Genomic DNA, 17,447 nt, shown 5'->3' on the forward strand with positions numbered 1-17,447 from the left:
ATTAAACCAAGCAGATAGGAAGCATATTGATAAAACTGTGCATGAGTCATGCCTAACACTTGTGCCAGAAAGGGCAAGTGATAAATCTAAATACTCCTAAAAATCTGAATTTATAAAAATCTTAACAGTCATCATTACTAAATTATAATATTAGCATAAAGATTGTTATTTGTAATATTCTAATAACCTTATATCCTTTTAACCTTTTATATACCCTTTTTATTTTACCAAATTACCGAGTTAGCCTTTTATAGTCCTTGGCTTACAGTAAGCATTCTAACTTTTTGTGTAATTGTATTAGTTTCTTAACTCTTGCCCCAGATGTAGACTAACACTGGATTTTCTATTGTAATTAAGGACATATTGCATGAAGTCATGAAATATTCACATTCAAAACTAAAACAGTTTATGCTAATACTGTTTATATAATTTCATACTAATTTAGCTAGTGTCAGATGAGCATTTAATGGAACAGAATTAATTCAAGTACCTTTTCAAATGAATTGGGAATTTAATATGCATAACATTTTTATGAGTGCATTATTACATTATGATGGCATGCCACATGAAAACAATATGGAAGAATTTATTTCTTCATTGGTCTTCAAGATTTTGTTCTTTGGGTTGTTGGTTCCTCCCCAACTTGCTTGTTTCCTCACATTTTAGGCGACTATTAATAATTCTTGTCCATTTTATACAAACACAATCAAATGAGAAAAGTTCTCTTCATAAGTGTCTGCTTGCTATATAAGAATGAGAAAACAACAATACAAAATTTGTTTTATATTCTCTTTTCTTCTAATTACTGAATCATATTTGGAGATTTTTAGGCATAGACTTTTAAGGAAAAAATAATATACTTACCATTTGTAGCAAGCATTGTCATTTTTATTTACAAGAAATTTCAGGATTATTTTGAAAAAGTATTTGGAAATAGGAATTAAAACTGCAAAATAAATTTGTATTGTATGGATTAAGAGTTACTAATATCTACCTCAAGAAACAAATCATTTAAAATTTTTTCATATATATTTGCTACCATGATACCTTGATTGCTTGAATAGCCATTGAATGAAAGTGAACAAGGACTTACATGAATTTTACCTTGAGTTTTGTCTCCTATGAAATACATTCATGTTTACAAGTTTTGATTATTAGAAATTAGATCATTCTTTTGAAAGACTGAGTATGACAACTTCACCTCACCAAGGAGTCAAAGCACAGTTACATGGATTTGCCATAATTGACATCATTTTAGTTAAAATTGATCATTGCGTTTCATATTTAGAATTGTACTGTGACTATAGTCTGATAATGCAATAAAGTTCTATGTTGTTTTGGGGCATCTTATCTTAGAGTTATCAGCATTAATAACAATTGGAAGTAGTTTCCACAATAGCTGTAGATTTTATCCTACTTTTGTTTTTTATATTTCAATCAATTTTAGTTGCTTTACTCAACTTTATTGCTACTGATGCATTCACTGTATTAGGGGTTAATAGATCTTGTACTGGAACTGAATTTAAAAACCAGCATCAGGCTCCACGTAAAGCTCTGAAAATGCAGGGTCTTTGCATTTATTAAATACTTCCCTACTTACAGGATAGAAAGGCGTAATATATGCTTAAAATATCACTATGAGCAATGAATTTCGTCAGTAGCTATAAATGATAGCCTAGCCTGTATAAGTTCCCTGAACACATTCTGTAGGTATCTGTGCCCTTTTTCTCCAAGCATCAAATGCCTGTCCTTGAGAACAAAACAGCCTACGAAAATGGTAGTGACCATGTGTTGGTCTCTTCATTTTATAACAACTCATTCATCAGAAATCACTAGAATAGCATCCTGAAAGTGATTGCTTTTTAAGGCTTTTACTTATGAATACAGTTGTGAAATTTTGATGAGAAATTGTAGTGAATATAGTTTTTTTTTTTTTACTTTATTCATTAATCACTTGATTTTAAATGTGCTTTGATCAAATATGCAGATAAAGTCAGTATTTATTTTCAAAAATACTTTTCAAAAAATTTAACTTAGTGCCCATTTTACATAAATCCATTTCTCTGGAGATAAAATTAATTTATTTTAAATGTTTAGGTTACAGACAAAGAGAAAATTGACCAGCTTCAAGAAGAACTTCTGCATACTCAGGTAATTCTGATGAGTAGAAAGAAGCAGGGACTTTATGTTATAGTCTTAAGTTTGGTGGTGTGGAAATTTTTTTAAGAAAGCAAAATTTGGAGTGGTTTGATGATACACCCTTATTAATAAATGTAAAAAAAAGTGCAAAAGCAAATTGATAAGGAATTTGGTAAGTGTGGTTAACTCCTTCTATGTGTAAAGACCTGTTTTTTAGGGAATCTTGTGCTTCTAATTTTAAAGAAACACTGCTATGAAAAACAAAAATGAGGGGAAATGACTCATCCTTATGTAAACCATTTACATTGACAGGCTAATTAATGTAAGTAGTAAGAAACCACAGTTTAAGAAACCACAGTTCTAGTCAGCCCTCAGTATCTTTTTCCTTTACTTCTCTAAATCCCCAAAATAGTCAGATAATGACTTCTCTAAATGTATTTCTGGCACTAATTTGAAAATCTATTCTCCGATAGTTGGTTATAAAGCTACTATTATTTTAAAGACATGTTCTATTCAGTGTGATGAGTAGGTATATTCTAGTGCAAAATTGCCCTATCACCCACTTCATCATTAGTTATAGTATTATGATTATTACTATTTTATAATGTAATATAAACACAACTGTAGTATATAACATATAGTATAATTGTTATTTCACATAGATAACAATGATATACAATAATTAAGGAGGTTTTGTTTTAAGTTAAAACTTGTTTTAAAGAGCTTTCTTTTTAGGGGAAAAAAATACAAGGGGCAACCTAGATAAAATTAAACAATTAGTATATTTTTGGTCACAGATTTTCTTAATATCTGTGGTTGATTTCCTTGATATCTATGCATTGATCTTTATGCCAGACCATACCATATAATCACTTGTGCTCTGGCCATCACCCTATGTATTTTCAAATACTTCCCAGCCAGGCAATTACAGTCTTCAATTCAGCTAGAGTTTAAGAATCATTGGTCTCAAAATGTGGTCTCTGGAGCAGTAGCAACCAGTATCCTTTGGGAACTTGTTAGAAATACAAATTATTGACCCCTTCCTAGACCCCCTGAATCAGCACTCTAGAAGTAGAACCCAGTAATTTTTCTTTTCAGAAGCCCTCAAGTGATTCTGATGCATCCTTAAGTTTGAGAACTGTTGGTCTAGATCTTTGGAAGACCACTCAGTAGCATGTCTCTGCAGGATGGCTATAGATTGGCACCTGTACCAAAGAATGGTTCCATCCCCAGAAAATGTAGACCCCAAAATTAATTCCATATTTATAAAGAAACGAGCCAGTGGAAATCCTACCACACTTGTATGTCATTGATATCAACTCTTGACTTGAGCGATTTGTAGTGTCAGCCACAGGGTATTGACAAAAACACTGTATGAAAAATTCCTGATGTAATAAGCCATGGGGTTATCTGTATTACTGAAATGCAATAGAAACATAATGCAAGCCGCGTGTGTAGTTGTAAATTTTTACGTTACAAAAAGGTAAGAAGGAATAGGTAACATATTTTTAATGATGTATTTTATTTAACCCAGTAGATCCCAAATTAATATCCTTTAAACATGTAATTAGTATAAAAATATTAATGAGGTGTTTTATTTATATACTGAATTGTAAAAATCTGGTGTGTATTTTACCCTGAACGCTACATCTCAGTTCAGACTAGCCACATTTCAAAGTGCTCAGCAGCTATAGTGGCTAGTGGCTAACATATTAGACAACAAAGATTTAATTCTGCCATAATTTTGTTGTATATATTATTACTACATATAAATGAATAAGTGTGTTTAAAATAAAAAGTTTATAGTAGAATCTAGCCTCTAGTTCTACTTGTTTCATAGTACAGAGTCCTACTGCAGAATATGCTTTTTTAAAATTTGACTCAAGTTTAACATTCTCTGAGGACAGGGCCCTGATTTCCTGTCATTTATTTACTTCATTCTGAGGAGATTACACCAATCTAAAAATTTTCCTAAGGATTCTTTTCCATTTTATTTTTTTTTTAATTTTTTTTTAACGTTTTATTTATTTTTGAGACAGGGAGAGACAGAGCATGAACAGGGGAGGGTCAGAGAGAGAGAGAGACACAGAATCTGAAGCAGACTCCAAGCTCCGAGCTGTCAGCACAGAGCCTGATGTGGGGCTCGAACCCACAGACCGCGAGATCGTGACCTGAGCCAAAGTCGGCCACTTAACTGACTGAGCCATCCAGGCGCCCCTTCTTTTCCATTTTAAAAGGCATGATATTATAAGTTGGATGTAAACATTCTGCTGGTTGGAGAAAGAAGTAATTCTTAATAGTTTTCTGAACGTTGTTAATGTTTAGGCAAGAAGTAATATTATACCAACTGAGGTGACCAAGTAGGAAAGTATCACATGTATTTGAGAAGAACAGCGTGTAGCTAAGCATCTGCTTTGACAAAACAGTCTGTCTTGTTTTGTCAAATGTATTTGTCAATGTATTAGTCTTCTTTAAATCTGCTTTTATATCAGTATTTTAAAAATTGGTGTATAATTTCCAGCCACGGAAACGTAACCAAAATTTGGACAGTTTAAGCTCTTGACTCTGACCTATATTCAGAACTCTGTGACCTTGGATAGGCTACCAAGTGTCCCTAACCTCTGGCCCCTAACTTTTGTCTCCTGTAAAGACTTAAGGACACTAATGCTGTTAAAACATTCAGTATCAGGCCTGTCACATAATACATGCTCAGGTACTGTTAGTTATTGTTATTTTGTATCATTTTATTTATTTATTTATTTAAAAAAATTTTTTTTAATGTTTATTTATTTTTGAGACAGAGAGAGAGCACGAACGGGGAGGGTCAGAGAAAGAGGGAGACACAGAATCTGAAACAGGCTCCAGGCTCTGAGCTGTCAGCACAGAGCCCGACGCGGGGCTCGAACCCACAGACCGCGAGATCATGACCTGAGCCGAAGTCGGACGCTCAACCGACTGAGCCACCCAGGCGCCCCTATTTTGTATCATTTTAATTACAGCGTAAAATAACATGGAGAATGGGAAGAATTTGAATTTTTGTCAAATGTCCCCATAATGAAAATTTAAATTTTTGATGTGATAGGAAATATTACTTCAATAGAATGTACTTAAGAACTTCTTTAAATTCTTACATTTTAGTATTTTTAAATAACTTAATTTCTTCAGTGTAAATAGCAAAGAATTTTTCAAATAAAATGCCAAATTATAATAGAAAACTATAATGAATTCCACTGTTTGTGTGAGATAATATAATTTATTTTGTTTCCAACATTTTCAAAGAGGCTTTATAAATGACAAACTCATTTTAAATAGGAGATATGACTTCAGGAATTTGGAAGATTTTAATTTAGACTTAATTATGTTATTAACCCATCTTTTTTTTACGTAATTATGGTATTATTTTGTTGCAGTTAAAGTACCAAAGGATCTTGGAACGATTAGAAAAAGAGAACAAAGAATTAAGAAAATTAGTATTACAGAAAGATGACAAAGGCATCCATCACAGAAAGCTTAAGGTATTTTAAGTTTATCTGAATTTTGTTAGTTCCAGAAGTTTGCCATTTCACACTGTGCATTCAGTCAGTACGTTTTTAAAGCTGTAATATGTTCTATCCTTTTCTTTCTAAGTTGATATCCTTGGGAGATTGGGAAGTCTTTCCTATCTTAAGACATTTCACAAATTATAGTCTCCAGCCATTTGTTTCATACTAGGCCTATAAAATCTTCATACTTTTAACAATCATTTCTTGTGAATCAATTTATTTTTCTGAAATAGCCAGTTTATCTTTAGGCTTATTTAATTTCTACGGCATAAAATCAGAATTGTGAGTTGATGGACATTTAGATACGGCTTAGCTCCATTGCCACACTTGTATTTCCAGTGAATGATTAGTTCACTTTCCTCACTTTTATAAGAATTCACGTTTTTTTCCTGGAAGGTTTCTTAGGTATTTTAGAGAATGTTGGAAAAAAGTATATACTGGGATTGTGACCATCAGCACACTGGTAATTACCATTATTGGTAAGTTAAATCTTATTATTGCCCACTAAACCAGGCTGTATGTGCTGAATTAAAATTGAAGTAATATTTTTAACTTCTGTCTCATGTAAGTAAACAGTATTTGTGTATAGCAAACCTACAATAAATCATGACATGTATTCTGAAGCCAAGGTCCAAAGCTAAGTAGTACTAGTTTAACCAACATGTTTTAGTAGTTCTGACTTTAAATCACGACTGCATAAAACAGATAAATAGCATGGCTTTATTCACAAGTCACATGTGGCAGTTGAGGGAAGTCATGTCCAAGTGTTAATAGAGTTCACCTCAGAAACAGTATTTTCTCTCATAAAATGAAATGGTAGTGAAAATTTCAAGAACTTTTTATTTTGGGGTGGAGGGCATAGCAGTTGTTTTCCATTTAATTACTTTGAGGTGTTATGAGATGCAAGAAAACATAGGCCCCTCGTTTTGTTCCTACCTTGCATTGAAACTTGTCTTTAATTATTATGTGCTTGACAGTAACCCTTTTTTTCCCACCTGTTTTACTTATTTGTTGAGTCACTCATCAGATACTTTCTTCAAGCTTATTGTTTGCTGGGTCCCATGTTCTGTCCTGGTTCTACACAGAGAAACCATGCAGGATGTCTGTCCCTGATGCTCTCACTCCTCCATCTGCCCAGTTGTCACAGTACACATACTCATTCTTACTGATTTAACGGTCTTCTTGGTGACTTTTTTTCTCTATTTTTATCCTTTCTTCGGTCTCTGTTTCTCACCCTCTCTGTGTGTCTCCCTCTGATCCACATACCAAACGATAGAGGATGATTCCCTTGCAGTTGGTCACTTGACTCCTTGTTTGGCCTTATGGTGTTAATGGCCTTCCTTTGTTGGGCATTTATTTTAGCTCTTCAATGTTAAACCATAACGTCCCTCTTTTAACATTTCATTAGAAGCTTAGGAAATCCTCAGTTAATGTACTTTATTAAATCAGTATATCTCTGAATAAAATAAGATGGATAAGAGGGAAATGGAATTTCATGCCACACTGTTTTACTATGAATGTGCATTTATATAATTGGAAAAAAACAATACAGTCATTATGGAAACACATTTTGGATTAATCAGCTTTTTTTCTCTTGACACATCTGATTTTTTTTTTATGTGTTCACTGTTTCATACTAATTTTTAAAATTTTGTAGAAATCCTTGATTGACATGTATTCTGAAGTTCTTGATGTTCTATCTGATTATGACGCCAGTTACAATACACAAGATCATCTGCCAAGGGTAAGTGAAAAATTAATACATAGTGAACTTGCTCATTAGCAAAAGAACACCTTACGTTTTTTATAATATTTATTTATTTTTGAGAGAGACAGAGACAGAATGCTAGTGGGTTAGGGGCAGAGATAGAAGGAGACACAGAATCCAAAGTAGGCTCCAGGCTCCGAGCTGTCAGCACAGAGCCCGACGCAGGGCTCAAACTCCTGGGCCGTGAAATCATGACCTGAGCCGAAGTCGGACACTCAACCGACTGAGCCACCCAGGCACCCCAAGAACACTTTACGTTTTAAAAAAGTTCTGTGTATATATACCCAGACACAAAATATAGACATATACATATGTGCACACCACACACAGACATAAACAGAGACATATGTCTTTTACCTATATAATATTATTTATGTGTTCTACATGATGTCTTAAGCATTGAATGTTGTTTGGCTGTTTTGGTTCACTGGCCCATTTGACCCATTGTATAAATATACACGTTGAATTTATGTGTAATGAAGGAAGGTTATCAGGTATCTGCCATTATATATTTGTAATACCCATGGTACTAAAATACCAGAATAGTGGATTAAATTAGTGAGGGAAATTTAATTTCACAGAATTGAAAATGTCTTTGTAAAGAGTAAACTAGCTATGGAAAAGATGTGTACAACAGAAATGGTACGGTTTTAGAAGTAGTGGTTTAATTAGCATAAGGGTTTTTTTGTTTGTTTTTTTGTTTTTGTTTTTGTTTTATTCAAGTTAGTTATTCAAAGTTAGTTAACATACAGTGTAGTCTTGGCTTCAGGAGTAGAACCCAGTGATTCATCTCTTACACATCACACCCCGTGCTCAGCCGTAAAGTGCCCTCTTTAATGCCTGTCAGCCATTTAACTCACCACCCCCCCCACCCTTCCCCTCCAGCACCCTCAGTTTGTTCTCCGTACTTAAGAGTCTTGTATGGTTTACCTCCCTCTGTTTTCATCTTATTTTTCCTTCCCTTCCCCTATGTTCATCTGTTGTTTCTCAAATTCCACATATGAGTGAAATCATGATATCTGACTGACTTATTTTGCTTAGCACAAATCTTTAATAAAAATTTAGTTATAAATAATGGATCCAATTAATATTTTCCTGTTTATATTTTCAATAGGCATATGTGTATTGGCCATCTTTGTTTTCTGGATGGTGTTTTCAAAATCATTTAGCTGTAGCTATTTTAAAAGACTAAAAAAACCTCAGCAGTATTTCAAATCTATTTAAATGTAAGTTTGTATTAAAAACTCTGGGGCGCCTGGGTGACTTAAGTGTCTGACTCTTGATTTTGACTCAGGTCGTGATCTCATGGTTCATGGGATCGAGCCCCATGTTGGGCTCTGTGCTGACAATGCAGAGCCTGCTTGGGATTCTCTCTCTCCCTCTCTCTGCCCCTCTCCCGCTTGTGCACGCTCTCTTGCTCTCTCTCTCTCTCTCTCTCTCTCAAAATAAATAAACATTTTTTTAAAATGTGAATAAATGTTATTTGTTCTGTGATAAGGTTGTTGTGGTTGGAGATCAGAGTGCTGGAAAAACTAGTGTGCTGGAAATGATTGCCCAAGCACGGATATTCCCTCGAGGATCTGGGGAGATGATGACACGTTCTCCAGTTAAGGTAGGACAGCAGGCCATCCGGGCGAAGCTCCTCAGGAAAGTAGCAGCTTCTGTCGAGTTTGTTCATTGTGTTGAAATGAAGAATTGTAAATGAGAAGACTGACACATAGCACTGGGAAGTACTCCTGTTGTGGAAATCGGTGGAGACACAGCCAGGAGGCCATTGTGACAGTTGCTGGGCAGGTGAGGGGAGAGAGATGGGAGAGGAGGGCAGAGGCATGGTGGGGTCAGACTGCACTGAGCTGTTCATTGTTAGGACTCTAGATTTTATTCAATGTGAGGTTAGTGAGAGGCTAAGTAAGAGAATGGGAATATTGGCCGTGGAGTTAGTAAATATAAATTTCCTAGTTTTACTGTAAGAAGAGTAGAGAAATGGGGTAGCAACAGTGGAAATATGTTGGGTAAAGGGAGAGATTTTTATATACTGATTGTAATGATCTAGTTTCAGAGGTAAAAATGATGTAAGAGAGAGGGAACGATTGTAATAGCAAAGCCTTTGAGGTAAACAAGGCTGGGACTCATTTAATACATTCCAGCGATGTTTGAGGCAGTGTGTTGGTAAACAAAACAAAGATCTTTGCCATAATGGAGGATACGTTCTAGTAGAGGAAGGAGACAATAAATAGTAAACAGAATAAGTGACCAGATAATGTAGTATGTTAAAAGATGGTGGGTGTTTTGCCAAAAAAAAAAAAAAAAAAAAAAAAAAAAAAAAGGAGCCAGACAAGGGAAATGAGGCTGCCAGGGTGTTGGTAGACTGCATTGAGAAGGTGACATTTGAACCAGGATTTGCACTAAGTGAGGGAAGAAGTTGTGTGGATATCTAGTCTACGAGTGTTCCAGGCAGAGAAAAAGTTAGTGTAAAGCCCCTGAGGTGGTTAGGTGGTTTTCATGTTCGAGGCCAGTGTGGCTAGAGCACAGTTAAGATTAGCAAATGATGAGGTCAGAGTATGGATAATGGGAGGCAAGGGAAAGCAGATCAGTAGGGCCTTGTTGGTCATCATGCAAACTTTGGTTTTTATTTTGAATAAAATAAGCAGTCCAGGGTTTTGAATAGAGAAATATTACTTTTTCAAAGGCTCACTCTGGCTACTGTTTTGAAAATAGACATAAGCAAGATGGGTAGAACCACGGAGACCACATGGGAAGCTATTGGAGTGTCTAGGTGATTCTTACACCAGGGAAGTAGCAGTGAAGGTGATAAGAGATGGTTGGATTATGTATCTATTCTGAAAGCAGCATCAATAGGATTTCCTCAGATACTTGATAGAGAGAATCAGTTGTCAGGACAACTCCAGTGTTTTGGGCCTGAATAAATTTCCACATGTAATTGACATGGGGAAGTCTGGAGTAGAGTGAATTAGCTCTGGGAAGAAGATCAGGAGTTTGGGACTTGCAAGGGATGTTAACAAATAAATAGGCAGTTGGAGATACAAATTTGGAGAGAGGCCTGGGCTAGCGACATAAATTTAGGACTCGTAATCAAATATCTAAAGGTGATATTTAACTCCATGATCTTACTGGGTAAGATCACCAAGGAAGTGAGGAGAGAGAAGACACAGGATGAAGGATTGTGTCCTGGGCATACCCAAGATTAACAGGTTGAGGGAGGAGCTTCTGAAGGAGCTACCAGTGTATTAGAGGGTATCAGAACAGTGCAGTGTAGTGGAAGTCAGGTCAAGAAAATACCGAGGGGGAGGTAGTGATCAGCGAGGTTGAAAGCTGCTGACAGATCAAGGAGGGTGAAGACTGAGAATCGACCGCTGAATTTACCAGTGGAGGCAATGAAGTAGAATATGTGCAAGTTTCCTTCTGCTTACTTCCCCTTGCTCAGTGACTCTAAGAGGCTGTATTATCAGCTGTTAAGTAAAGAGAAGGGAGAAAGTGTTAAAGATTGAGCTAAGAAGGAAGACTTTCTAGGCCAGAAGTGAGTTGACAAGAGAAACTGAGAAATAATCGGGTTGCTGAGCCATACTGAGGTCCCCATTAAGATCTGTGGATATAAATTTGAGGGGAAGCTGTATGGTTGTATATTGTTTTCTTTTACGTCAGGTAGTCAGGTACAGAGTAATTGGAGAATTAGAAAATTGACACCATCAAGAATGAAGACCAGAATAGACAATGAGGCTGATTCTAGAATCTTCCAGAAATGAAGCGGTCTAGTGTGATCCATACAGAGTGCTCTGTTTTGGGTCTGGGTGTGAACTCAACTATGTTGTGTAAAACTAGTTTCCTTTTCATTGCTCTATGGTTTTGTGTGAATGTACCCAACTTTATAGATCCATTTTCTATTGATGGGCACTTGGAATACTTCCATTGTGGGGGGAAATTGACTACACCTCATGCCTTGCTCTGTAATCATCTCTAAAAACATTGTAAACCTAGCTTCTGCATTGTGAGCAGCACTGTAATTATAGCGGCTGTGGACAATGTTATATTTTAGGAAGGGGTTAATTTTCTTCTGGCAGGTGAGTAAATCATGGACAGATTCCCTTGAAACATAAAAGGCTGGGTTTTTTGTTTTGTTTTGTTTTGTTTTGTTTTGTTTTGTTTTGTTTCCAGTTCACCATTACTCCTCTAGAATTTGCTAGAAGACTTCTCCTTGCTGGACTCGGAACTCAATTTTTGTCTCTCCTAAACAAGTTGCCAAAATCTTGACTTAGCCTTTTTAGCAGCTTCTTTCTGCTTTGTTTCCACATGTGCAAATGCCTTCAGGGGGCAATTGTGCACAAAAAGTAGGGCTTGGTTTTTGGAGATTCATTTCTGCTGTCCATTTTTTTCTGGGGCTTTAGCACCTTAAATTCAGGGCTGCTTGATACCCTGATCTCTGATTTTGTCTCCTCAATCCAGTAAGACTGGTAACCTTTTCTCCAGTGCTACCATGTTCCACAAATCTGGTAGCACCCTGAGAGAAAACAGCCATCAGAATGTGTCCCTAACATCCTCGGGGGTCTTGGACTGAGTTCAGGCTGCCATGGTTGCTCTCTGATGCTTTCAACCAGCTGGATTTTATTGGTTATCTAGCCCGCTTTAGGTAGTCTCACTAGAAGGAATTGTATTTTAAAAATGAAACTGGAACATTACAGAGAAGCTTGAAAAGTTAGAAAAGAAAGAAAGAAAAGGAAGGAAGGAAGGAAAGAAAGAGAAAAGAAAAGAAAAGAAAAGAAAAGAAAAGAAAAGAAAAGAAAAGAAAAAAGAATGTGAAGGTTAGAAGTTCTCAGGAAGGCCCTGTTCACAGGGCCTTGCATTGTTAGAGAATTCCTTATGCAAACATCACTCACTCCTTGGGCGAAGGCTGCCTTAGTTCCTCTGTGGTCAGTACCACTGTCTTTTGTGTGCACCTAGGTTTTACTATACTGTCGTGTCAGCTCTGTGTGTACTTCTCCCAGAAGCAGTGAGGTCTAAGCCAGGGACGGTCCCTTCTTTGTTTCCCTCCTGCAACACTTGCACAGTTAGCCCTCAATAAATAGAAGTTGAATAAATGAATTGTCCTTTACCTAAATTTACCTTTGAGGTTAAATGCAAGATTTTCATTTTGTTTTTCAAGTTTTAGATTGATGGTTTTGTGCTGAGTACTCTGTGTAGCCATTAACTGGGAAAGGAGAGGGGCAGCAGCACTTTCAGTCATGAAAGAGTAGCCTCAGGCTTGTTGGGAAATTATGACACTTGTGACAGATGTATGGACAACACAGATAAATAGTTCTGTGATCTCTGCGCTGCCATGTTGACAGCCCCCAGGGATGCTCCTGGTGTGTGCTGCGAAGGGACCTGATGCATGCAGTGCAATGGTCCTGTCTAGGCTGTGTTAGTGCTGTGGGAGTCAACGTGAATTGTAAATGCACTGTTGTGTGTCCATTTTCTGTTAATTTCAGGTCACTCTGAGTGAAGGTCCTCACCACGTGGCCTTGTTTAAAGATAGTTCTCGGGAGTTCGATCTTACCAAAGAGGAGGATGTAAGTAGAATTTACATGAGGTTCATGTGTGTAACTTGATAATGTGTATAAGCTTATGAACGACAACTAACTGGAATATTTGTTAAAGGAAGATTATCACAGGATTTTGTTGTTTTCCATTAATAGCTTGCAGCACTAAGACATGAAATAGAACTCCGAATGAGGAAAAATGTGAAAGAAGGCTGTACTGTTAGTCCTGAGGTAAGTGTTGTAGTTCATTTTAACAGTTTTATGTAAGGTGTTTTATGGAAATCCAAATGATTGGAAATAAATCATGATATTGGCATTCATGTTTAGAGAATACAGCTGTTTCAAGACAGATTTTTTTTTTTTTTAATATTGCAAATAATGTATCATTTGTGAGTAATTTTCTAGAGTGATTAACTTTTAGGATCAGAGAAAGGGTAACTTTTTTGTGAATGGATGAGATACAGAATTTTTAGAACACGTATCACCAATAAATCCCTAACAAACCGCCCCCCACAATTAGTTTCCTTTTGTTTTGTTTCCCTGAGTAGACCATATCCTTAAACGTAAAAGGCCCCGGACTGCAAAGGATGGTGCTTGTTGACTTACCAGGTGTGATTAATGTAAGTATATACAAAACTTAGGTTTTATCTTGTTCCTATTGTGGAAAACATGTATAATGACATTTAAAACCTTTTTCTTCAAGACTGTGACATCAGGCATGGCTCCTGACACAAAGGAAACTATTTTCAGTATCAGCAAAGCTTATATGCAGAATCCTAATGCCATCATACTATGTATTCAAGGTAAATCTTATCAAAAGGTTTTAATTGCACCAATACGCTTCTTTCCTTAGCAATCTTAAGCTTTGCACGTTACATAAACATACAACATAAATATGTCTTGCCCTCCTGTAAACCATTCGTTTTATTAGTAAGTAGAAATGAAATTAAGAATATTTTAATAAAATATCACAGAAATTTTTATTAGCTAGAATTTCTTTTCATAACTAAGATAAATGTATTAAGAAAAATTTTCTTAGTATAATGTAGATACAAGGGTTAAAGTTACAAAATCTACTTGGCAATCATTGCAGTGTCATTTTTCAATTTTTTTTTTTTCAGATGGATCTGTGGATGCTGAACGTAGCATTGTTACAGATTTGGTCAGTCAAATGGATCCTCATGGAAGGAGGACGATATTTGTTTTGACCAAAGTAGACCTGGCAGAAAAAAACGTGGCTAGCCCGAGCAGGGTGAGGACAAGCTCTTTATTATGAGAGAACAGATTCTTTGTATAAGCGTCAGCTGTAGCAGGAACTGGCTATAAAAACAAAAGAAACAAGCAATCAAAAAGTCCTTGTGGAATACTTTGGTGGGATTTTTCTCCTCATTAAAAACAAAGTATTAGAAAGTTACAGTAAATTACTTAAGTGTAATTTTGAAGTTTAAATAAAATTCCATAATTTCAGTTAGTTTGCTTCAGAAATTCTTAAATTACTAATGTTGCTTACTCTAATATAATCTTACGTGCTGATGTGCGGTCATTAACTACTTCTTAATTAACCACAAAATAATGATTGTGGTGTTTCTTTTCTAAATTTGTTTTTAGTTGATTTTCATAAATTAGTGTAAGACTTCTGGACATTGTGTATACTTTTTTTTTTTGCTAATATTATATTTCCCAACTGCTCAAAGACTGTGAAGCAGATTTTTATAATAGAGAAGGCACTGGATTGGTGTTAGGCCTCAGCATTCTTATCTGGCCACCAACCGGCCGTGTGTCCTTGGACAAATCTTGTTACTTCTCTGCATCGAGTTAGTGCCTAATCCATGCTATCAATCTAGTTGGTCTCTTAGGGTCATTTTCATTTCTGAAATTCTGCAACTTCTATTCATGGGGTTCAGTGTCCCTCCTGTCCTTCTGTAACAACAAAAGAATTTTATTTCAAGGTAACGTTGTCTTACTAGGGTGCCAGTCTTGACGTAGGGCATGTTCTTTACCAAAGGTAAAGGCAGAAGGTAGTGGTTGCAAGTATAGATTTTGTAGCCAGATTGCTTGGTTTCAAAAGCTGGCTCTACCCTTTGCTAGCTGTGTCATGTTGGGTACATTTTTAAACTTTTTCAGTGCTTTAGGCTTCCTCATCTGTTGGAAATGAAGATATTAATGGTACTATCTCATAGGCTGTGAAGGTTTAATGAGTTAAATATTTGTTGTAAAGTGGTTGAAATAGTGCTCTAACATTGCAAAGTCTTATATACATGGTGGCTGTCATCTGTTATTATTGTTATATCTCTGTCCCCCATAGAACATCTGCCATTAGAACTACTCTTCCCTTGTACTACTGCATAGAGTTTCTCTCCTTCCCACCTGAAACATCTGGGACTGTGCCTCTTGTGCTGGATTCCCAGGACAGACCACCCCTAGGTTCACTGATTCTGTAGAAGAACTCACGGAACTCGGCACATAGTCGTCCTTATGCCTAAGATCTATTAACAGTATTGGATGCAAAGCAAAATCACAAAAGGCTAACATGCAAGAGCCTGGTGTCTGGAGGAAACCCGGCTCAGGTTTCCAAGAGCCCTTTCCTAGTAGAGTCATGTGGGAAATGCTCAATCCCTCCAGCAACAAGTTTCTCATGAGACTCGGCACCTGAGGTTCTTACTGGGGGCTGGTCATGTAGGCACCCTCAAGTACCAAAATTCCAGACGCCCAAAGGAAAGCCAAGTGTTCAGCCGACACCACACTGCTTGCACAATGCGTCACTGTTATGTGGAGAAAGTTTTATGTCAATGTGGGAATTGTTTACCAGTGAGGTCCTCAAATGCCAGCCAAGGACGAGCAGACCTTTCTAAGGACGGCAATCTCAGGCCTGCTGTGTTAACTCTTCTGTGCACAACCTCCATGACCTTTGCTTTGCCTTATTTTGAGGGGGAGGCCTGCTGTGGTGGTTTTGGTCCTGGTTGGAGGAGGGGAGAAGCGAGGTAGAAGCAAATTCTGTGCCTCTTTCCCAGCTCCCTTTATTTCTTTCATGTCTTTCCCCTCTTCTCTAGGATAGTTTATATTTATTTTGAAATGCAACTGAAATTTATATCAGTCCTTTTTTATACCAAAGCTTCAGCATTGGCTTAGGGCTGTGACTTGTCTTAGAGGATGGATTCTTACCTGCAGTATTAATTTGAATAGGCATAGGGAGCAGGAACTCTTACATTGTATGAGGGATTGATCTCTGTGGAAATGTGCATTTTCCTGGGGACAGGGTCTCTAGCTTTTATTACGTTTAGAAAAGGGTTTTGACCCTAAAAGAGCCAGTGGATCCCAATATTTGTAAAAAAAGAGAAAAAAAAGTCCAACTTGGTTAGGATTTATATACTTGAAGAAAAGTATGGGAAAATAAAAACAGCAGCTACTATTTATTGAGCAACTCTGTGTGCCTGGCACTGTGGTAATGTACCTACCATATTGCCTCATATCATGTTTTCAGCCATCATTTTGAAAAAGTTCAGCAGTTTACTTAAAGCTGCATAGCTAAGGAGTGGAGGAGCTGAAATTAAACTAAGGCCTGACCCCAAAGCACTGTACAGCATTCCCAGTTTTCATAATGCATCTTGTAGTGTAGTGAAATTAAATGTGCTTTTTCCCCTCAAGTAGCAATCGAAAAGCATTTTAATACTTTTGTATAGATTTATATATTTGAGGGTGTATATACAGCATTATTAAGTTTGCTTTCTGAATAGTATATTATGCTTCAAAAAATTATATAAACCTGCATCTCACATTTATTTCCCACTTTTAAAAATAGATTCAGCAGATAATTGAAGGAAAACTCTTCCCAATGAAAGCTCTAGGTTATTTTGCTGTTGTAACAGGAAAAGGTATGCAAAGATGGATTCTTACAATTTCAGTTTTTGTTGTTTTCAAATAATAAAGATTAATTTTCTTAGTGAGAATTTCATTGTCTTTCCCTAGGGAACAGCTCTGAAAGCATTGAAGCTATAAGAGAATATGAAGAAGAATTTTTTCAGAATTCAAAACTCCTAAAGTAGGTATATGTTTTAAATACTTGGAGGGAGTAACTTAAGCTGTTCTCACTTAAAGTTTGCTTTATAGCATTAGTTTGTCATTGAATTTCCAGAATTTTTCTGAAATAGTGATCTGGATGTAATAAACAGGCCTGCAGGCTACTAAGAATTAGGAGCAGCTTGGGGCGCCTGCGTGGCTCAGTCAGTTAAGCGTCCAACTTCGGCTCAAGTCGTGGGCTTGTGGTTCATGGGTTCAGGCCCCGCGTCAGGCTCTGTGCTGACAGCTCAGAGCCTGGAGCCTGCTTTGGATTCTGTGTCTCTCTGTCTGCCCCTCCCCTGCTCATGCTTTGTCACTCTCTGTCTCCTAAAAGTGAATAAACATTAAAAAAAATTAAAAAAAAAAAAAAGAATTAGGAGCAGCTTATCACATGGTACAATACATGCT

At 36.6% G+C, this 17,447-nt stretch overlaps 1 protein-coding gene across 5 annotated transcripts in view; it reads left to right on the plus strand.

Moving 5' to 3' along the window:
- Positions 1-17,447, plus strand: part of OPA1 (OPA1 mitochondrial dynamin like GTPase) — an 85,142-nt gene that overhangs the window by 21,000 nt on the left and 46,695 nt on the right. For all 5 annotated transcript variants that reach the window (XM_047874322.1, XM_047874323.1, XM_047874324.1 and 2 more), the window contains 11 exons: positions 2,098-2,151; positions 5,550-5,654; positions 7,339-7,425; positions 8,948-9,061; positions 12,933-13,013; positions 13,140-13,214; positions 13,532-13,603; positions 13,687-13,786; positions 14,105-14,235; positions 16,783-16,855; positions 16,950-17,022. In XM_047874322.1, the coding sequence (XP_047730278.1) occupies positions 2,098-2,151; positions 5,550-5,654; positions 7,339-7,425; positions 8,948-9,061; positions 12,933-13,013; positions 13,140-13,214; positions 13,532-13,603; positions 13,687-13,786; positions 14,105-14,235; positions 16,783-16,855; positions 16,950-17,022 (965 nt within the window). The remainder of the gene's footprint in view (positions 1-2,097; positions 2,152-5,549; positions 5,655-7,338; positions 7,426-8,947; positions 9,062-12,932; positions 13,014-13,139; positions 13,215-13,531; positions 13,604-13,686; positions 13,787-14,104; positions 14,236-16,782; positions 16,856-16,949; positions 17,023-17,447) is intronic.

This window comes from Prionailurus viverrinus, chromosome C2 (assembly GCF_022837055.1).
Source record: "Prionailurus viverrinus isolate Anna chromosome C2, UM_Priviv_1.0, whole genome shotgun sequence".
Lineage (NCBI taxonomy): Eukaryota > Metazoa > Chordata > Mammalia > Carnivora > Felidae > Prionailurus > Prionailurus viverrinus.